Source organism: Tauraco erythrolophus, chromosome 15, assembly GCF_009769465.1.
Source record: "Tauraco erythrolophus isolate bTauEry1 chromosome 15, bTauEry1.pri, whole genome shotgun sequence".
NCBI lineage: Eukaryota > Metazoa > Chordata > Aves > Musophagiformes > Musophagidae > Tauraco > Tauraco erythrolophus.
In genome coordinates this window covers 1,819,409-1,842,589 of record NC_141479.1, presented here as the reverse complement: position 1 = coordinate 1,842,589, position 23,181 = coordinate 1,819,409, and the positions used below count along the sequence as shown (strand labels likewise).

Genomic DNA, 23,181 nt, shown 5'->3' with positions numbered 1-23,181 from the left:
GCGCCCAGCACTTACCTGTGTCATAGTGAACCACCAGGGACCCGGAATGATCCCCGGTCTTCAGCGGGTGAAACTCCACTGTCACTTGCGTGGCGTCACCGATCCCAAGGGTGCCCGCCGAGACGTCGACAGAGAAAGGGCTGCAACACAAAGAGAGAGATCAGGACTATGGTGGGAGATGTGGGGACTACGTTCGTTTTGCAGTCCAGCTCAATTCAGCTCACTTGTGCAAGAAAGGAGACAACAAACCACAGCCAGGACAAGAAAAACACACCACAGGATCAGAAACAGAGCTGCTGACTCTGTTCCGCAGACATCCAGCCCTCAGAAGATCCTACGGCATAGAACGACCCCGTCTCCCCCATACTCTGCAGCCAGGCTCCAGAGCCCAACTGCTAGCAGTACCATTGAGAACGGGTTCTGAAGAGCACAGAGATCATAAGAGCTATTTTCATGCACAACTTGACACTGACTTCCCAGGAATCTGTCTTTTCCTGCCACCTATAAACCTCACCCTCAAGAGATGCAAATGTCAAGGCAAAACCTGTTCCAATGAGATTACAGCCCGGAAATCAGATAGGGAAAGTAAAAGTCTTTCTTGAAGACCAGAGAATAATCAAGCTTTAATTTGCAGAATTCTTTTTGGTTTTACCTTGAAAACGGCTTGGTTTAGCCTAAGAAAGGGCCCATTTTATCAGTATTTCAAGGAAAGCTGCTCTAAGAAGAGGAACAATCAGGAAAACGTGCATGAGTGCAAGCACAGATTAGAGTGCTGTGGGACACCAACACAAGACACCAAAGGAGGATCCCATTTGCAGCCTCGGCAATTAAATCCCTGCTAAACGAAGCGCCGTTAACAAGAGCAGATCCAGGCGAGTTCAACAGGAGGTTTTCCATGTATTCCCAGCAAAGAAATCTGGGACTCTGGGTTGCAATCCAAGCTCGGTAACGGTTTGCTTGGCCCACCAGCCAAATTCTGTGCAATGTGTTGGAAATAATTACGAAAACGTGCTGGTGCACTTTGGATTTAACACGAGCGATTCTGATTTGTGGCCAGGCAAACAGCTCTTGGCTGCAGACACGCAGCTCAGCGCGGTAACGCTGACGGGGACGTCAGATGAAACAGCTTCTGCCCGACGGCTGCTGGGCTTTGTGGCTCTCCCACAGCCCCACTTAGAAGACAAAAGTCACTGGTTTTAGTGCTTTGCTGGGGGTCAATTTGTCATTCAAACACATGTTCTGGAGAGTTCAGCCATGATGAGAGACGGTAACGCACACACAAAAATAACAAGAAGAACTGGAGCTGAGCTTTGTTCATGTAAGTAGTGACAGCTGATGAAATTGCTGGAGCTTCTGCTCATTAAGGAGATATTGCTGCAAGGAGAGGCCTGACCTGTTCCCATTACAACCAGGGAGAACGTTGCTGCTCACTCTAACGGAGAATTCTGCATTGGGCTTGCAATGTTTATGTGCTGGACCTGAGACTTTTGAGAGACAGGAGGAAAAACAAGGCACCACCAGCCTCAGAACTCAATTGCTCTACGTGGTCCTGCATCTGCACTGATGTGTGCCAGGACTGCTGCAGGTCTCTGCTGGTGCTCAGGTGGGATCATCACCTGCTGTGGGAAAGGCACAGATTTCTTATTTATTTTTTCCCCCCCAGAAACATTGCCAGAACAGAAGAGCTGCTACTTAAGGAGATTCCTGGCAACGCTTCAGCACTCCCTCCCATCTCACCACCTTCCTGCTCCTTCCCCATGTCCACATACTCCTGCTCTCAGATGGCTGGGATGCAAATAACACTCCTGGGGATGACTTCAGGGGATGCCTGAGGCAGAAGATATCTTCGTACTTTCAAATTATCAGAAGAGGATCCAACCAAGTCCAGGACTCAGTTCTGAGCACTGAGAAATCGAGCACAAACCAGGCACTGCATCTCCTACATCCTGCCCCAAGGTGCACCCACAAGACAACTCTTACTCCTGTAGCAAGAGCCCATTATCCCTCACATTGACCTGGTTCTCCAAGGCCCAAAGACACAAGCTCCATGGTTCAACTTAACTCCTCTGAACTTCAGTCAACATCACTAAGCTGTTCCCTGCAGCCTATAGATAAGAGGAGATGCCAAGGAGACATCCCTGACACATCATAGTAGCCAAACGAAAACCACTGCCAAGAGATGAAGCTGGCAGGCTAAACTTTGCCCTTTTATCCTCTAATTGTGAGCTGTTAAGATAACTCCGGTCCTGTTAGATCTACCCTTTTAATGAACCACTACTGCTCCTGAAAGACAGAGAAGATAAGGCTTGGAGGTTATTTTAACAGCTTCTTTTATTCTGACGTGCTTTTTAACTCTGTCCAGTTGGACGTTCGCTTTGTTGTACGACATCTAAACCTTCACAGGTCCAGATCTCCCAATGGTACCTTGCAATCTCCAGCTTGTATAAACTCATCTAGCCACACCAGTTTAGGAGAGACCTTCCCACCAGTACCTGCTGAGACCTTGGCTGTTACTGCCCTTCAGAAGGACAGCGACACTAGATTTGGAAGCAAATTCAGAAGGATATATTTTGGCATTTACATCTTGCTTACTTTCACCAGGCATCAGTTCCCATTCTCTGCAGAGTTGGGCAGAAGTTCTGTCCCATGAGATACCAAGGGCCAAATACTCCTGACGTAATTCAGAAACACAACTGATAAGCCCACAAAGCTGGCGGTTCTGTCGCTCAGGATCTCAAACCACCTTTTCTCCTGCAACCACATATTTAGCAAAGGCAGCGTGCAAGGTGGCTGCAATAATCTCCACACGTCCCATGCCATGTTTACCTCCTACAACCAAACTTTCTCTTTGGTCTGCTGGTGCCTTAATTTGCATTACAAAATCACGTGAGTTTGGGAGAATCGATTTCATTAAAAGCTACCTCCAACCCCAAGGAAGGCAGTAAAACCTATGGGTGATTGAACTGCCTCATCTGTCCACCAAGACCTAGTGCAGGAAAAACCCAAAGGTCATTTAATCTTGTAGTAATGGTATAGCAGCCACAGTCAAGCAGTACAACTACTCCAGTAAGCCCAGTCTGTTAAGTCAAAGCATCCAAAACTCCATCCCTGTGCTGAAAAATCCTGTATAGAGTCAGCATCCCAGAGCTCTGTCCTTCCCTCTTTCCCTGCACCTAGGCTCTATTTTCATATCCTTGGATGGTCTTTGTATGTCCTGTGCTCTTCCATCCCACGCCTCCGTGGACCCTATGGGTACCAAAGGGAGGGGGCAAGAGGGCTCCAAGCACTGTGCCTTGTAGGATAATTTCCTGAGCTTTCAGGGCTTGGTGGGGACAGTCCTAAATGGATCTTATCTCGGACTGACCCTCTCCAGCCCCATGGCATGGCACAGCACAACATCTGTAACGTCAGAAAAAGGCAGTGCTGCACTAAGATCTGCTTCCAGACACCACTTTAACTCAAATGTACTGGAATGACATTTATCTCCCTGAATGTCACGGAGAAGCAGCTCATTATCCTGCCTTAACAATGAGAATAACAGGAAGAGACTTCCTGTATTTATACTATTATTATTTTTTATTACCAAAGCTATGCAGTTAAGAGGTGGGTATGGACGTGCAGAGGGAGGACAGCCCCAACGCCAGACTGCAGCACGGGGAGCGCTTTGGGGTGGTGGTTTTTTTTTCTTTTTGAAAAAAATGTAGGCAACATGTGGCCATGTTTTCTGATAGATACCGTGGCAAGGGACAGCTCTGAACAGGGAACAGCAGAATTAGCCCCAGGGATTCCCTTCAGAGCTCTGCCCTGGAGTGAAACACCCAACAGAAAACAGGAAAGTGCTCAGACAAATGAGAAACAGGCAGGGAACGTCACCGTGAAGTGACCAGATGTAAGAGCTGAGCTCTCTGCTCAATGGCAGCTGCCTAAACTCTCTGCTCAACAAGAAGAGACCAAAACAGCCCCGAATTTCAGGCCGTAAGGCTCCGGCTTTCCCCGAGCACCTATGCCGTAACTCCTCGTTACTGCAGCTCATATTTACACTTCCAGCTCTCCAGGACAGGGAACATAACTCATTCCTTTCCAAAGCACGGTTTTAAGTGCCCTGTGATAATAATTAATCATCCAGTTAGTGGGGAAGTCATTCCAAAGAATTCATGACATTAAATCTTCACTACCTCTGTTGCTAGTAACGATGCAGCCTTTGCTCCCTACAACAGGGAAATTAATCCCTTAATATTAGTGGGAAAACAGCCTCTCTTGTGAAAGCCTCTGTGAAGATATTTATTCAGAGACAATTGCCAGCTAATCATCTGCTAGCCTGTGGAGCGGTGCACTGATCTGATTCTCAAGCCAACTTCTCAACCAGCTGGGAGGCCAATTCTTTTCTGCCAGGGCTGTTAGAACCACAGGTCTCACCTGGGACCTCAGTGGTAGGTATCTGAGCAACTTCTCACAGCACAAGCAGTAAGGAACCAACCATTGATCGCTGCTGTCAGGGCACTCAGTCATTAATGTGGAAGTTGGCAGATACGGTAGAGAGTCCAGAGGCACTCAGCAAGAAGAGCTGGTGCGATGTAGCGATGACGTGTCACACAGTACGGTGCCCAGCACTGGCTGGAATAACCACTGGTGGCACACCATGGCCTCATCGCATAGGGAGAATATGGTTGTTCAGGTCTTGGGATGCAAGGGGACATCCTGACCTGGTCAACAGGAGGGAACACGCAAAATTTGAGTGGAGGATCCAAACTGAGGGGAGTAGTCAACACACTGGAGGGCTGGGCTGCTACTCAGAGAGACCACAACAGGCTGGAGAAATAGGCTGATGTGAACTTCACGCAGTTCAGGGATGGAAAAAGCAAAATCCTGGATTTGGGATAGGATAATCCCTAGCAGTACAGGCTGGGCATTGATGAGATAGAAAGTATTTCTACAGAAGATGACCCTGGGGGCTGGAGCACTGGACATACAGTCTGACACCAAGACAAATGGGTTGTACAGCCTTGAGAAGGAAAGATGAAGGTTGAGTTGGATGAGGCTTTGGGCAACCTGGTGTAGTGGAAGGTGTCCCTGCCCATGGCAGGGGGGTTGGAACTGGATGATCTTTGAGGTCTCTTCCAACCCAAACCATTCTATGGTTCTATGATCTTACTTGTGCTACTTGCAAACCCAATCACACTTTGACACTGGTCTTGCTTTGAGCAGAGTGTTTGCTCAGATGATCCCCAGAAGTTGTCCCTTTCAACCAAGGTTATTTTATGATTTTACCTTCTACATCAGCCCAATTCCACTTCACATATTCCCCAAATTTCTCATATTTCCCACACATCTGTGCATATACGTACAGGCAGATGGTAGACAGGCATTAGAAGAACTCAACCTTTAAGAAAGTTCCCAATGAAGAATTCATTATGACATTCTGCTCAACACGCCAAGCAAAAAGAGAGAGCAGAAACACAGAAACTTCAGAACATTTAAAAAGAAATCTGAATGAAAGTGGAAGCGACTTAATTAGAATAGAATGCTGCTTATATTCAAAGAATTAAATCATCTGTTTGAAATTTCAAACTGGCTTTCAAAAGCTCATAATGAAATGGAAGAGATGACAGATGCCCTCAGCTGACAAGGGAAATACTATCAGCTTTTGATCTCCGTGCACAGGCAGTACAGTTATTCAAAACTACTGTTTTGTGTAGTTTGAAATAAAACTTTAGTAATGCTTCCCATTTCTTTATCACAAATCAGCCTGAAACACTCGACTGCTGAGTTCAGAAACTTTTAAAATCGGTATCAGGCAAGATTTAACACACGCTGTATCACTCGAGAGCTGGTGTGTGTATTGCAAAAAGACACAAGACATTTACTGGGTGTTTATTTTGGTGATGACAACTAGATCTGGAAATCCCAGAGGGAAACTGTATAATGATTTACAAGTTCCTGCCTATGTATTTTCTACTGCGAAATGCAGCAGCCTGCTTAAACAGTGTCCTAGAAGCCTCCTCAGATAGCCTTGCCAGGCTTTGCTGCAAGCTTCTCCTGGACCCTCAGTTCACAGGAGAAAACTAAAGTCTTCCTTTGAGCCCCATTTTCCCAGAGAAGAAATTGAGGCAGCTCAGGTGACCCGAGTCAGACAGCAGGTCGTTGCCGCATCCTTGACCTCAGCTCCTACACCGACACCTCTGGGAACAAGCAACTCTCAGCTAATTACCAGCCAACTGAACTGGCTGCCTCGCAGATGTGGTGTCAACAAGGCACTACCCTCTCCAGTGCAGCAAACTGGAAAAGTGGTGACTGCCTTCTGAGACCAGAAGGAACAGCACAGGCTGTCCCAACACAAGTCACGTCAGGTGTTTGATCAGGGGACCACCAGAACACCACGTGCTTGTGGCCCCCAGAGAACGGGTGGATTTAGCCAACTGTGGTACGTAACCCTTGCAGAAGGGACTTACGACCACGTGGTTGCAAGCTGGTTACTAACATTCTAGCACTGTCCAGAAAATCTGGGAGACAAAGCTCTAGAAGAAAAAAGGCCTCCAACCTGTGCACCAGGTATTTGCTGCATCTTTTGCCTGTGCCCTCATCAGCATTCTGGTTTGGGGCTGCAGTGCCCTTCTGAAGCCAGTGCCTGCCCATCTCAAGAGCTCATTCTACTTCAGAATATCTGGTTCTGGGGACCAGATCAACGCTGCTGGAAAAGACAGTTCCTGGAGCACACTGTGTTACTACCAGGGCCTCAACACCCATCACTTTGATCTACAATCTCCGACTGCACTTGCTAATATCGACGTGGCTGCTGATAAATTCTGGGATGTCTCTCTCACCAGCTCATAGCTGACCATTTCCTAACACTGTATGTGGTCTGCATGGCCTGAGCTCCTGGAGCTGCCACCTGCCGCGCGGTACCTCGCACAGCCCAAGGGCCGTCACGCTGCCTTCCTGCATCCTGCCGCTCCCTCGAACAGAATCAGCCTGCTGGATGCCGCGCTGGAGACGCACCACTGCAGCACAAAACTCTGCTGCAGCTGGCAGCGTTTTACCAAAGGTTGCATCACGCTTAAAACACCGCAAGCAACTGCAAAACGCACGTGTCCTGCCCGTTTGCAGCTATGGCAGCAAGGCAGCAGCTCAGATGCTCGGGTCCCTTTTTGGTACCGTTTACCAGCTACGCCGTCACGCAGCAGCGCTTTGCACAAGCCAGACGTGGAGCTCCCTTACCTCTCCGTGCTGATGTGGTATCGAGCCTCCCGATTACCAGTGTTGCGAACCAGCAGAGTTTTCTGGGTGCTGTGCTTCACTGGGCAGACGGAGAAGTTCAGCTGGTCAGGGAAGTCCAGGATCGCTCGAGCACCGACGGCTCGGATTGGCACGATAAACTTCTCTCTCTCTGTGACACAGGTGAGCTGGTGGAAATAATCCTGCAGGGAAAGAAACAATCTCAGCAGAAGAAAAAAACTGCTGTTTCTGTGACTCTAACAGTTGCATTCAATAGGGCAATAGTACTTTTTACCTTAAGGACCTTTCACGTCCATGACTTGAACAGGGCTGTTAACTTGCCGAGAAGAAACCACCCCACTGATTCACCTGCTTGCGCAGCAAGCTGGCAGAACCAGACAAAATTATCTGATGCTTTGATTCTGAGGCGCCAAAACAGAATCATTTCATGTAAGGGATTACAGCAGTAACAGAACCTGCTTCCATCACCCCTGAAGACCACTAAAGGCACCATGAAGAACCCAGCCATGCCACAGCCCTAACTCCAATCCCAGCAACGCAGAGACATCACTGAAGCTTGGCAGGGGATGCTCAGGCACATTTTCAAAAGGACTGTGCCACATGCACGATCAACAGTCGATCTTTGGTGAAATATTTGACAAGCTAGACACAAGAATTGTCGTAGTCTCAGGTGAGTGTAGGGTACAGGTGCATTTCTCACACCTTTTCATGGCATTACAGGGACACACACCCTTAAATAGCTGTCTGATCCTTCTGCCCTCCCCAGAACCAGCTCAGCTGTAAACCCAAACTATTCCTGCAAGATGTTTGACAAGTACATAAAAGCACTAACGATTCCACCCCTGCCCTCCACAGCCTATTCCAGCTCTACCTTAGACTTAAAGAGAGATCTTCCTGTGTCTAACCTCCAGTCTCCCTTTACAGCTCACCCCAGCCTCGGGGGACGCAGGCAGTAGCTTTGCTTTCTCTCTAGTGCAAATTCTGGCACAGTTGATGCTTTAATCATGTCTCTCTTGTAGGGTCTCTAGAACAGTGAGTAGGTGCCTCGTTAGCGTGCCTACCCGAGGGAGGTGGTATCAGGAGCTGCAAAGGGGAGACACTCAGACATCCCTCCCAGAGCAAACTCCACTGGGCTATTCCTGATCATCAGCTTGTTCAGAAAAGAGGCAGACAGTCCCCCTCCAACTGTCTGGCTTTTAGCAGCAGGAAAGTGAATCAAATCACCAAAATCATTTGACTGTAGGGCTGAGCAGATCAATCTCCAGATGTACGGTGTGGCATCGCTGCGCTGGAAGCATCACCTTGCCCCCACTGAAAAATCAGCAGTAAAGCTGTTGCAGCAGGGCCAGGAGCCATCAACTCCAGCAGCTCTTATTGACCAGCTGATAAAAGCTCTGCCTCTTATCACTCACTTGCTGTCCTCATGGATCTTTTCCCCCCTCAGAGCTTTTAACTCGTTGGCGATCGCCTGCTTGCTGCTTCAACAGTTCTAAAACAGATTTGATTTAGGAACCGCACACAGCAGCAAACTCCCTCAACCAGAACGGGTTCAGATTCCTCAGTGCTTGGGATTTCCTGCTCTCATACCCATCCTCTCCAGGCCTGGAAGAGACCTCAGGCAGCCAGACGAGGCACAGGCACATAACTATTGCTCTAACACAACAATTGACACCCAGTACCTGCTGACCACTGTCTCAGCACACCAGCCACCCGCTCAGCTGGGCTTTAAGGTTGTCATAACAGACGCTGTCACATCCAAGACGTAAAAAGAATAAAGAAAGATTTCTTTTTTTCCCTAGACGTCTCAAATATTCACACTGGAAACTGCAGAAGGGCTTAAGCTTCTCGTATTTGGAAGGTAAAGTACCAGGATGGGAACTGCAGCAAATGACCTCCAGAACTGAATATCACATTTCAGGAGAGCGTTTCATCTTCAGCCAGTCTTTCTGAATTAGCAATTTTGTACTTGATCTTGCAGCCTAAGCCCTCTAAAACAAAAGCTATGGGCAGCCCATGTGAATTTAAAGCACTTATTATCTGGGTACTTCACGTCCTGGACTGCTTAGATCCTCAGAAACTGCATTAGCAAATGAAGAATGCTATTCACTTTTTTTTTTTTTTGGTTATTTTGGCCACGCTAGTGTAACAAAGGCATTGTAAATTCAGTCGAAAGCTGCGTGCCTTAAGTCTTGGCATGCCATATTTACTTATCTCTGCCTTCCAGATGCCAGGTAGACAGAGGGGGATGCAAGGAGTTCAGATCAGCAGAGGGATAAAGGAAAAAAGAAACTTCAACAATTGGAGATATTTCAGGGAAGTAAAAAGAAATCATTTTCAAGTCATTATCATTGCTAAGGAGCGAGTGGATCAAGAGCAACATAAATAAGCACCCAAGGAATAAATCCCCCCAAAGCAAGCAGAGGCAGCCTTCCCAAGCTCCGTGGCTGGTGAGGGGCACTGGGACTGGCTGCACAGCAATGCACAGGGAAAGGGACTTCTCCAGGAACAGCTCGAGCAGCAGGGGTTTGGCCTCAGAGAGACAACCGTGACCTTGAGAGACAAAGCTGCCTCTCGCCATCACACACATCGTGTGTGCTGAGCTCCTTCTCCAGGGACACACTGGGACATCGCTTCCCACACAGAGCTCGGCTCAGCAAAGCACTATGGCACGTGCCAACCCTTCACCGAGGCTCTGGGACATCAAAGTGGGACCTGGCATCAAAGGTGAACGCGGCGTCAGGCCAAACGGGGGGAAACCCACGGAAAGAGGGGGGCAAGGCAGAAGCTGGCTGCTCCTGCTGCTGCAAACCCATGCTCCCTTCAGCGTTTGAAAGCAAAGAGCACAGGTCTCCACTGCAGCCCTGCCCTGTGTCACCACCTCTGCTACACACTTACCATCTACTGGTACAGCTGAAACCAGTTTAAAATCTCCTTTCACTTTGCAGCCACCAACTCTTAGCAGACTGTTTCAAAGCAGGATTTTAAGTAAACACGCCCAGATGAGAGGGGCAGCAGCACTTCTGTGCTTTCAAGATTGCCGTGCTCAGATGCAGCTGCAGGCTACAGATTTTCAGGTAAATACAACTTCATCCCTTGTTAAACTCCTCTCTCCACTTCAAGGCAAACACAGGTGGCTGTACGATGGTTCCTCTTCTCTCATTCACCTTCGATAAGCAGGAAGCTGCAAGCTCTGCCCTACCAAAGATCACCACTGACATCCAAATCAGCACCCACTGAAACCAAAGCAACTGCTTCTACCAGAGATGTCGTTCCAGGCTCTTGGCAAACTCAGGCCAACAGTAATTACTGTCACAGTGATGCCAATCTTAAACTGCCCGGTATGGCAGCAAGCTGATGTCAGTTTTGCTGCATAACTGATCCTAAAGAATTCACTGAACTCCTTGCAGCAGGAAATTGCACAGAAAAGCTCCTCGTAGCACGAGGGAACGCAGTAAGGCAAGCAGGGAAAGCTCCCTGCTGAAACCATGACACCATAAAGGCTGGAAAATACGGGCCATTAAAGGAGAGGAGGGAGACTGGAGGATGAAGATGCTTCGCATGAGAAGGGGAACCCCTCCTCCTGCCTCCCTCAGCTACCAATTCACAGGAGTCTTTGAAATCGGGCCCTTTGCCTTCATCTTCTGTCCCTTTCCTCCCTGCAAGAGTCATCTTAAAAAGGATCCTTGCAATAGCTGCTGTGTGCTACAAAACAAGGCTGCACTGAATTTTAAAGGAGTTAATTTCAGGAATGCAATAACTCATCGTCCCGTCATATTTCGTATTAATCAATGAGCACTAATTCAGTCTCCACTGAGCAGCAGTAATGAATTTTGCAAACCTTACAGACTGAGCTTGTATTCCTGAAAATCTTGTATTGCTACAATGAAAAGAGCAAGAGGACAAAACAGAATAAGCTGTGCTGTTTCTATATGCTTCTTGCTTCCTTCTCCCATTAAGATAATCCATTAATAAGCCTGAAGGACACACAAATATCTATTTCTGCCCGTTGTTTATTCACCAGTCAGCCCCACAATGGTTCCCAATTAGGCAGAGACTGTCAGACCAAGATGCAAGGACACCCGGGCACACAGGGTGGCACGAGCACACCCACACTGCACAACCAGAGCCATAAAACAGGAACGTGTAAATCAGAAGCAGCGAGAGTAACTAATTGGAAACATCACCCCGCAGAAAAATTAGCATTTCATATTTCCAAAGCAAGTGCCACTAAACATAGAGACATGTCAGCTATTTATTTACTGTCTGACAGTCCAATCACGTGGCACATTCCCAAATGACTGCGAGACAACAGGAAACTGCTCGTTTTTCAAGAAAGGGCGACATGGCACGTGGCATTTCAGCCTCCAAGAGCTCACGTGTTCCTTGGATTTAGGGCTCAGCCACAATTCAGCTCTGAGCTTCACTCCTGTGAATCAGCAACGACTTTGCTCAAGCCAGACTTACCCCAGGGAAGGAGAGATTCCAAGCAAGAGACGTACATAAACCAACTCCACATCAGGAGGGCTCTCCAACCCTGACAGAGGGGTTTGGACCTGCACCCCGGCTCACCGGGTGATCCACATCCCTGGATCACGGAGCAGCAGAGAGGCAGAGGCTGTTCAAAGGCAGCACTCAGACCTTCCCCAACTAAACCGCCGGCATTGTGCATGCCAGCCGCTGCAATCCCAGCGCAGGTGGCTTTGCAGAGCCATCTCCCAACGCCTGCCTCTTTGCCAAGGGGTTTTCAAGGTGCTGTGCACCTCCTGACCGTGCTATGGATGCTTTTCTGAGCTACGGGACCCCGGTACCGCGCTGACTTCATCAAGTAGGAGACAAAACGTTCTGTTTGTACCAATTTCTGATTCTGCTGTACAAATCCCCAGGGAGCAGCACGCATCCCTCTCCCAACGTCCTGCACAACCTCTACAAGGAGCACAAACCCCAGTTCAGCAGAAACCGCCGGGGTGTCGCTGAAGCTGTGCAGAGGACCTCTGGCTGGCAGAGCTCCCGACTCCGTACACTTGTTGGTTCAAGGGCAAGACAAGGGACAAAGTATTGGACATTAGTGCTCCCCGGGGTTATCTCACCCTACTTCTATTTGTGGTGATGCTCATATGTTACTCTGCTGCCTCTCTAAACTTGAAGGGCAGCACTTTGCCCTTCATGGGCACCGATTTACCTCTTGCACCCCAAAAATGAACACTAATTAATACTAACAAATCACATTTTAGAGGCACCAGTGTACTTTGCACCTCAGCAAGATAAAGCTTGTGTCACTTGGGTAGGACGGAGAAGTGCCCTAGGCCAACATAATTTTTACCCTAAATATTAATGACATTAGATAATTTCTCAGCCCCTCCAAAGGAACAGATTATTTCACAAGCATGGGGAGCTAGAGACCACAGGGCATCTCCTCTTCAGCTCCACATACCCATGCTGTTTGAGGATAGGACAAAGCGTTAAACTACATCCAAGCAGCAAATGGAAGATGAGAAAAAGAGATCTCGCACCCCTGGCCTGACGCATCAGCTGGCTCAGAGCTCTCCCTGACACCTGCCTCTCCAACCAAGCCGTGTGAAGAACAGTGCTAAGAGGAGCAGGATGCTGGTCGGAAGACTCAGCCTGTCCTTGTTTCCCTGCAATGCTTCTTCCCTTCCTTGCCATGTACTAATCCATTTCTGGAATAACAAACCTTCAAAGAAAAGCTCTCTGGATCTAGTTGTTCCTCTAACATTTTCCACAACAATTAAAGCCCTACCATTGAGTAGAGAGATGGCTAAACATCTTAACACTCCTCCCGGCCATTTTCCTACTGTTCCATGTGCATCTTCCCCCGGGAACGCTCAAGAAAGCACAGGGAGGGAAAGCACAGCCCATCAGTCCCTGCCGCAGCGGGCAGCGGTGCCATGCCATGCCAAGGTGGGACTGCCTGGCCACAGCGTGGAGCAGACCTCACAGCAGGCGGTGGCCTATAACCAGCGTGCAGATGAAGGGACGACATTAGACAGGACATTCAGCTGTTTCACTACCATGTCCAGCACGATACACACCAACGTGACTCCAGTTTTCAAAGGTGATGGTCCTCACTCTCATCAGGCTTACTTGGGGTCCTTCAAATAATAGGTCACTTATGAATAGACTTTTGTATTTACAGTTAGTGGAGCAAACCCATAATAGTGCAGCAATGGACAGACACTAGGAAACACCACCTTCAGAGGCTGCCCCACCACAGACTCTCTCATCCCAGCACTGAAGGATAAAAAAAGGTCGGAAACATTCAAGAGCATCCAGCCTATGAGAGCATAAATTTTCACCACGGAGAAAGAGCTTCCCTCCGTTTTAGATCCAGTGACAACTCCCCACTGAAAGCAGAACAGTTCCTCAAAACCCACACCAGAACCCTGCAGGTTCAGCTTCCACTGAAGTCACCAACCTCTTGGGACCTCTGGTCTCACCTTGTTCTCTTGAGGGGTGAAAGCGATGCGGAAAGTGACACGTAGGCCAGGTGCAACCTTATGGCACACAGGACTCGGGCTGATCAACTTGAAGTAAGGCGACTGCTCCATGACAACCTTCACCAGCCGAGGAACCTGCAGGAAAGACAGGAAACTGTAATTTTGCCACTCGTGGAAACATGAGAAGAGATCTGGCCATGCCCTGGTGACATCCATCCTTAACCACCTTCCCCAAGCACTTTTAGCTCTGGAAGTACACGCACATAATACACAAGGGTGCGCTTGAATCCCTCCTGCCTGGGCAAAATAGCTGTAAGCCAGCTCGAAGGCAATTCCCTGCAGTGAAGGAAGTGCCAACAGGTAAGACACCAGCAGGATGGAGATATAATACTCCAATCAAGTCATTTGCAGATCCAACAAGCCCAAAGAACCTGCCTGCACACATCCATGCAGTCATGCCTCCAGAGGAGGGATGTATGAGCTGAAAGCAAAACAGTATTTGTTATACTGGGGCAAGGAAGAAATTCACTTCTAACATACTGGGTTTGAGTGAGGCAGCCAAGCTGTGGTGCTACAGTGTGGGCAGACTGGCAAGAGAAGGAGACCACAGACATTGTGGCCTTACTGGGAATAAAAAAAAAAAAGCAAGCTGAAAGAAGAGCAAAAGGAGGAACGTAGGAAAACAAAGAGATAACTCCAGAAACAAGGAGATAGCTAAGAGAATTCCAAGGGGGCTGTGAAGGAGCAGGAAGCAGCACAATATTGGACAAGGAAAGGCTGATGCAGAAGATGAGAGCAGTCAACTCACGGAAATAATGGAAAGCTGGACAAGCCCCTGGGCTGTGCCTATCAATTAGGGGCTTCAAAGGCATTTTCTGCCTTGGGATGCAGGACCAGCACTGACTCACAGTGTGCTTTCATTACTGAAAACCAACCTCAGCCCTCCGGAGGCTCCTGCTGCCCGGTGACTGTAGCCAGGCAGCTGCCAGTGCAGGCGAGCCGGATTCCTGGGTATTCCTCCCCACAGCCAGGAGCCCCTGCGGACACCCCGCTGCAAGTTTCTGTCCTCTGGGATACCACAAGCACAGAGACACCAAACAGGCACTTTCTAGCACGCAGATATCAACTCCTGAGCACCAAATCTCATCTCAAAGTCTAAACCAGGCCATGTTGACTGACAGGCAGCTGCACTGATAAACAACGAACCCACACGAGGCTTGGGAAAAACGGAGATTCAGTCTGCACCACCCACGGCCAAGGCAGTCCTGAACTCCCTAAACGCCCTTTGTTCCCAGAAATGCCCTAGGGCAGCGTGTTCCAGGAGCCAATTTCACACTGCAGACAAACATTTTGGTCACCAAGTCCCCTGGGAGATGAGCCCACGGGGCTAAGATCTTCAGCAAAAGCCACCCAGAACATCTGAGGGTGGGGAGGAGCTGCCTGAAGACAGAAAAGCAATTTTACAACACACAGGGAAGAGCAGTAAGTCTGTAGCGAAGCCCTTCTGTACTGGGATGATTACAGAGCCTCTACAGAGCCAAAACACACTTCACTGTTAGCTGGGTTTTTATGGGGCAGACAACCTCAGGCTACCAGTGTAAGCCAGTGTGATCCAGAGCAATCTGAGAAACTGGTGAGAAAACTTTTGAGACAGAGCACAAAGTTGCTTTTCTCCAGGACGTTACCAAAAGCCAACAAAATTAGAATATAACCACCTCTCTTGGGATGATCATCTCTATCTTTGCGTACTTAAAACACGCCAAGGATTTGCCTTAGAGCTGATTTTGCTCTACACCAGTGCTGTCCAACTGTTGAGGCCTTACCAGCTTCAAAATAAATTCATATTTTGGAAAAAAAGCAACAGTTCGCACATCGTCTCCCCTTTACAGGGCACACAAATCCCAAGGTACAGCTGTACAAGTTTACTATTTTTTATCAGGAACGGCAGCAACATTGATGCAGATGTTCTTTTCCACTTGAGGAAGCATCAATAGAGCAAATTAACTGTTTGCCTGTTGGCTGGTACTTGGCAAAGACAAGCATTTTGAAGTGCCACATGGATAATATGGAGCAGTTGAAGCCAAAAGACTCAGTGGGAACACAGCTGAGCCACAGGAAAAGAGAAACTGAGGCACATTTTAATCAGGAAAGAGGATACCTACAGCAAAGAGTGCCCACAATCAGTGTAGACCACACAGATGGTATCCCTCGGGCATGGGCATCTACACTGCATCTTTCCAATATTCCCAAGCTAAACGCTGTGCCAGGAATGGCACAGTACTCTCCAGGAATAACCGAGGGACCACACCTGCATCCTTCCTCACCAAAGGGTCTTCCATTTTCAACCACGTCCCTGCCAAAATCTCTTCTGTTATCTCAGAATAGATTTTGACTCTTGCTGTTCCTCCACCTGCCGTATGCCCCAACAGCATTTGTTGGCCATTTGTTTCCCCCAACAGGCAGACTTGGAGAGGGGGCTAATTCACCTGCTCTCATGGGCACTTCCATCTTCCCATCCTGCCCTCCTCTCTTGCAAACATCTGCCTCTTCATTACAGAACAGCATCTTTAATTACACCTTCCTTTTTCTGACCTTTCTCTGCTTCCAGGACACTTACTGTTAGGTGTCGAGAGAAACCCTCGCGTGTGCAATGTTCTCTCCCAGAGCACTTTTTAGCTCCTCTCCTTTCCTCCCTCCTGCCTTTTCCCACCAGCTTGCTCTTGGCACATGTCTCATTCGAGCAAACGTTTCCCCTGCTGAAACTCAAAAGGTCTCAATTTTCCTCTTCACAGTGGAACAAAATTGCTGACATTTTTCAGCTTTTCCCTTCTCAACTTTCTCGGGAAATCTCAAAACGATCACAGTTTTTTCAAGTAAAGGTGGAGACCTTCAAGAGCACGTTACTCCAGATGTGCTGTGGTTCTCCAATGGGAAAGCAGAGAGCCACGTTGTCTTAAAAACACCTGAGCAGAACTGAATTATGCTCAGCAGGAGCCTGAAGTGGCACCTAAAGGCCTCCCACTGCTTCTGCTAAATCACTCTGGTGTTTCAAAACACCTTTCCCAGAGTGCTAATGCCGCTAATTATAACTTATTCCAGCATGAAGTGGAGAAGATCCAAACCCTGTGCCTTGCCAGGAGCTGCACGGAGGCAGCTGAACAGGCTGCGAGCGGCAGCGATGCCTGGCCAGAACCCCAGGTTAACCAAGGAGCCACCAGGACGTGGTGCACGCTCGAGGTAAGGCATGACAGCAGGTCAGAACTGTACAGCTCTTGACATTCCCACCAACCCAGGGCTTTCAAGGGGAAGGATGCTGACTAGAAAAGCTCCTTTGGGTTAGATGCCACCACCGCATGGCCAAAATCAGGGGGAGAATCCCCAGCATGGGAAGGTTTCCACTGTCTTGCAAAATAAAGGTGATGAGACATTCCATTTTGGATGTGCTGTGCTGCAGCAGATAACTTGCCGTGCTGTATACCACGGGAATTACACTGCTCTCCTCTTCCAGCACACTGTTAAACCTCCACGTCCCACCACTTACCTTGTCCATGTTCCTCAGAGTCAGTGGCACCTTGTAGACCTCGAAGGGGACATAGTTCTGAAACACCACCTCCGATGGGAAAGGCTGAAACAAGCTCTGTTCCAGGTCAACTGATGAGAACTGGAAATACAAGACAGAGAAGCAAGAGGTTCAGCTATTGGGAGGAAGATTCAGGAACAAGAATCCAACACTCATCTCCAGTGAAGTACAGCCTCTTGGTGAGAACATCTGCCCAGCTCGCTCTATGGAAACAGGAGCTCCCCCACCTGTGTTCTGAGCTGATCAAAAGTTTCTGGACCACCTTTAGTAGGCGCAAGCCAAGAATCTCTTGGAGTAGGTGTTTCTCCAAGAGGTTTCCTTCTCAAAAACACAAGGTAGTGCTTATCTCCAGCAGAGCCTTGTGCTAACATGGCCACGCAGCTCCAGAGAATTTACTGAAAGAGCCACAAGCCCTCACGGAGCAAGTGAAACCCCAGAATCTACATAAGACTCCAAACAATTTGGGGATGATCCTTATTCTGAGACAGAGAGATCGAGTCCTACGCATCCCCAAATACCTTTTTTGATATAGAGCCTAGAAACCAGTAAGAAGAGAACAATACCAGAGGAGGTAAGGCCAAAAAGAAAGTAACACAGTAGTTAGGAAAAAGACAAATGTGCTGAATGCTGGATGGTGATGAGGTTCAGCTCTTTTCTCAGCATTACTGGGCAACTTGAGTGAGACTGGACTCGGTATCTCCTTTTTCCATGATCTTTAAGCAGATACTCTACTGTATTCTATTATTGCTGGATTATTTCAGACCGCTGCAGAAGCATGTCTGAACACAGACACAGACAGCAAACGCTTACAGAGCGGAGGCATTACTTTGAGAAAATGCCTCCCTGCTTCGCCTCCCCTCTTCCAGCTGCAGCATTCCCACTCTAAAGGCACAGGCAGGTCTTCTGCTCCTCCACCGAAATCGTGGCCATGCAGCAGCTCGTAGCTGCAGCCCCCTGACAGTTGTCTGTGCAGCCCTCTGGTGCGTTCCCAGCCTCCTGGGCTGCCCAGGGCAATCCTTCACCACTTTGTTAAAGGTCTCTTGCTGGTGATTTTCTGCTCAACAGCCTACCTTGGCAATCTGCCTGTTTGGGCTGTGTGTTTTCCTGAGCGGTTCCGTACGAAAAGCAGCTTTAAACACACATCTAAGTAAGCAGTGATGCAGATAAAGCACATCCAACTCCACCTGCCCGGGGTGGTTCCCCTGTATGTCTGGCAGGATCCCACAGCCTGCAAACCTAACACCCCTCTAAGGGTCACACATGTCGTTCCAACCCAAAGCATTAATGCAATTGGGTTTGTTAAATCTTGAGTAATTACCATAGGGCCTACAGCCTCCAAAGGCCAACGGTGCCACCGCTGAGGGAGCCATGAACCCAAGTGTTTGACAGCGACAACAGCAATGCAAGAGAGGAGGTGGCTGTTCCAGAGGGAGGATGGAAAACGGCAAGCTCATGCCCTCGTGTCCTGCCCCAGCCTTCCCCCTTGATCATGCTTCAGCAATAACAGCTTAACTCCAGCAAACCCCACTGAACTCAGCAGAGGTTATTTCAATTGGCTTGCTGCAGATCAGGAGTTCAACATCTCACCAGGGAAAAACGGTTCAGCTTTCTCCCCAGCAGAAGGAACCCCACCATCACCAGCAGTTTGGAAGGACAAGAGCACCTAGTCCTTGAGGTACTCAGATGAGCTGGAGGCAAGCCCGTCACAAGCACGTCCCCTCTTCAAATGTCACAAACAGCAAGGAAAAGGGCAGGAAAAGGCTACCTTGTGATGGGAGCTGTCACTCATGTCCAGGAGCTGGAAAATCTGGGGCAGCCTTATCTCCCGAGTGCTGGCCAGCCTCTGCTTGGTGGTGAGAGACGTCTCCTTCAGGAAGGCAGAGGGAGTCAGCTGAAACGCAAAACACCAACAAGAGCTACAGAACCGCCTTCGTTCAGAAAGGCTTTTCTTGTTCAAGTGCCACTGATGAATAATTTGTGATCACAGTTACTAGGTCAGTCCTGGAAGTCCCGTCAGTTACCTGCTGAAATATTTAACATCAGTAAATTAATGATATAGAGCAGAACACACATGGTCTAACCAAGTGGCTCTGTCCCATTAGCTTCTCCTTCATGATTTGATGTGACATGTTTGGGGACTTCTGCTCTTCCGGCATTTGTTCCCTCTTTAGTTTTGCTGGATTGAGCCAGTGACCTTTGAAGGGAGCGGGGAGGAGTTATCAGAAATCCCCCAACTCCATCCTTGCACAGAGCTCACAGCCAACACGCGTGTGGAGACGTCACTGCTGGCTGAGTCAGAGGAAAGCAGAAAAGCAGCCGTGTGCCAGGACTGAGGTGGAGAGGAACAGGTCCAAGTTTTAGTTCTCTCTTTTTAATTAGCTCTGGTTTTCTCTCTGTCCTGGCCTCGCAGCACCCTCCACAGAAGTACACGGACACGTCTCCTTGACAGAGCCTCAGCACTGGGTCACCTCCAGTCAAGTGAGCTCCAGTCAAATGGGACATTTGTGGATGGGAAGGAGGAATTGCCCTGACTCCACTGTGGTTTGCAGGGCTGGATCTGTGCTCCGCACAGGACACGAGATCCAACAAAATAACTGGTTTGGAAGCTATTCTATCCAGGATCAACCATGTTCTGGCAAGTCTTCAGGCAGAGTTTTGAGCAGCCCACCACGTGCCCAGCTGCCTGGAGGGCAGGTACAGTCGGAGCAGCACTGGCAAGCACGTCTACGTGACAGAAGACATTACTGCCCACACAAAGAGGACAGAAAGAAGCACAGGCTCATGCTTCAGCTATCCCAGTGCCATGCCCAGTGCATCCGTTTAACTTGGCTCCAGTGGCACATCCGGGCAAGACTCTGGACCTTCCCTGAAGCAGCACACGGTCCAACCCCCACTGCACCGTGATGGCCACCTCCCGCAGAAGCACGGCAGCAAAGAGATGGGGAGGTGGTGCCCAGCTTCACCGTGCTGCTAGGCAGCAGGAGGGACACAGGGGGAGCTTCCAGCCTTAACAGCTCCTACTTGGCCACAGCGGGTACTTACAGGTACAGGTTCTTGTGCCTCTCTGACCAGCTTCGGAAAACGAGGTGCTACCACCTTCCTCTGGAATCCACCAGCCATTTTGAAGGAGTCCATGGACCGATGGATGTTGCTAGCGGCCATGTCTCAGCTCACCTGGAAGGAGTAACAATGGGACTTTGAAAATCCAAAACCCCATTCACAGCAGACTCAAAGGATACGACTGTGTCTCCAGGCTGCAGCATCCTTCGTAAGCGGAGAACATAAGGCCTCCTCATCCTCTTTCATCATCAGACCGTATTTAAGGGGCAGAGCTCAGATTCATACAAGTAAAGCCCCAGCACAAACATTCCCTGAGCCAAAACGGGCTTTTGCTGTGGCTGCAGTCCCACGAGCCACCAACACACCCCAGGGCCCGCTGGCATTTCACACCTTCCTCCCCTTCCACTACTTTTGGAACCCCATTTACTGGAATTCTCAACCAAATCTCTATTAACACCAAACTGTTCTTTATTGCTCTTTCAAAGTTTTTCAGTGGGAACAGAAGGAAGGTAAACGTGACTCAGCTGCTTCATTTTGCCAGAGCAGCTGACTTGATGGGACTTTGTGCCCGACCCTACTGAGTGCTCCGAGTATCAGGAACAACCTTAAACCCAGGGACGGCGGCTGCTGCCCCGAGAGTTCACAGAAATCCAACCACTTCCCTACTTTGCACACCAAAAATCCGCCCTCCGTGCAAGGAGCCGGGTGATGCTTCTAACTAACGGAGCGCGGAGTTCGACACTCTGAGTAAGAACTAGAGTTTCTCAAGGCTAATTGGGTTGGTTGAAGTTACAAACATTATCCAGCAAATATGACCCCTTCCAGGCATGAAATTACCACAGTGCCCACGAGTATTTCTCCACGGAGAACGAGGGCCCTAATTTCACTTAGTAACACCCAAACTCAGGGCTCCCTACAGGCATTAGAGGCTGCAACAGCAGAAATAAAAGCATGAAACCATCGAAGGAACACGAGCAATGAGCTCAAATATAAATGCAGCATGTGTGAAAGCAGGGCCACTTAAGACTTTATCCTACTGGCAGTTCTTCTCCAGCAGCCTTATCCTACAAACAGCCTGAGTTAACAGGTCCATGGGCCACTCTTCTTCCCATCACCAGCCTGCCGACCACCTCTCCACCTGTGTCACATGAAGTGCGTGTGCAATAAAGTGAAAGAAGAGAAGATGACCCCAGAAAGCGGGTCTCAAGCACCAACAAAAATCCAAGACAAACACCTACGGTATTTACTAAGCCCTACTTTGGACTAGAAATACTTTCTGCTCCCTGACTGACTGGACCAAGAACAGATGGATTTGCTCACTTCTTATTTGCTGGGACTTGAAAGACCAGTGCTTTCAAACCCAGCTCTACCCTAAAATTGTCATCCTGACGTTAAGTAAAAATCATAGATCATATTCCCTCCTACTTCCTTCTGTTTCACATCATCTTTTTTGGGTGGACTTGCTGTATAGGTGATGTCTCGCTGTATACAAAGATGACCATCTCCCAACAGCTACAGTATCATACGTGTTTGCAGCACCGGGTGCTTCACAGCATTAGGAAGAGTCACCTTGCAAGAAAGTTCTTGCAAGAAACACAAGAGCACAGCACTGTCGCACGGACGCGAGGACATGCTGCAGCAAAAGCCAGGATTTAAAGCTGGAAATAACTATTTTTCAAGAGAAATCTAATGGGGATGATACAACCTTAATCTGGATGTCAATGTTTTATTATTGGGTCTCGAGAATAATTGGATTATTTGTTCCAATCTTCTACCTGTAATTTCCCTTCACTTGAAATTAATCCTGTTCATTACGCCCACAGTGCTTATTTCCAGAGGGCTTCCAACCTCCACACCCCCATCTCTGTCTCACAGCTTCCCCCACCCTCCAGCCCCGCATCAAGGCACTTTCACAGCCCCACGGCTCCACTTTCCTGCAGGAATCAGCCTCCCGGTTAGGAGGAAAGGAGTAGAACTAACAAAATCGGCCACGTCCCGCTGTAGAGGCAGGACAAACCAGCAGCCACAACACAGCCCACCAGCCCTGTCTGGTGGAGGGAGATGTCCATCCTCCCCACCTCAAACAGCCCTCTGCCCACCCCAGACACATAAGGATGGATTGCGATTCCTCTTCTGCTCCGGCTCGGCCCACAGACAGCTCTGGCACCTCTGTTTTGGGTTCAGAGCACAAATGCCCTGAGCCTGGGCAGAGGAACCAGCTGTGCCAGGACACAACAGCTAAGACAACCTACACAAGAAATGAAGAAATATGGCCCAGGGCTGGGGCAGAAATTCCTGACTTGTCTCAGGAAATCAAGATGTATCAGAGCAGGGTGCCAAGCTGAAGATCAAAGACCAGCCAAGCTTCAGCCTCCTCCCCAAGGCTCCCTTTTACCCCAGTATCCACAGCTGAGCTCTACTCAGAAGTCTCTACCATCACTGCAAGTTGCACAGCAATTTCAGAACCCACTAAAACCCTTCCACCTCCCCACACTTGCTCTTAGACCAGGTATTTAAGTTAAATCCTGTTGAGTGTCACACAACTGCTGCATCCCTGCTGTTAGCCCTCTGCCAACAAAACCCCCTTCCTTCCTGCCTGGTGGCCAAACGCTACCTTAGGACGGGTAATTCACACTTCTCTTGTAGGATTCACTTTGTGTAGCTCCCAGTCTCACTTGGGCTATTTGGTGGCTGTGGACAGCCTGGAGGGACAGGAGCTGGCCAGGGAACCGTTGGTGTGACCCTGCTCCCACCAACTGCCACTGGGCTGGTGGGTTCTGGGAGCCCAGGAGAACGTTGAAGGCAACTGCCAGGACTTGGCAGTTGGGCTACCCAGTGTACCAGCCTCGTGCC

At 49.0% G+C, this 23,181-nt stretch overlaps 1 protein-coding gene across 1 annotated transcript in view; it reads right to left on the bottom strand.

The window, feature by feature from the left end:
* Window positions 1-23,181, bottom strand: part of HYDIN (HYDIN axonemal central pair apparatus protein) — a 104,423-nt gene that overhangs the window by 76,060 nt on the left and 5,182 nt on the right. The window contains exons 2-7 of the mRNA XM_086621241.1: window positions 20,311-20,442; window positions 19,034-19,159; window positions 17,230-17,349; window positions 13,689-13,823; window positions 7,216-7,415; window positions 16-140 (exon numbers count right to left, since the gene is read on the bottom strand). Of these exons, the coding sequence (XP_086477367.1) occupies window positions 16-140; window positions 7,216-7,415; window positions 13,689-13,823; window positions 17,230-17,349; window positions 19,034-19,159; window positions 20,311-20,430 (826 nt within the window). The 5' untranslated portion in view covers window positions 20,431-20,442. The remainder of the gene's footprint in view (window positions 1-15; window positions 141-7,215; window positions 7,416-13,688; window positions 13,824-17,229; window positions 17,350-19,033; window positions 19,160-20,310; window positions 20,443-23,181) is intronic.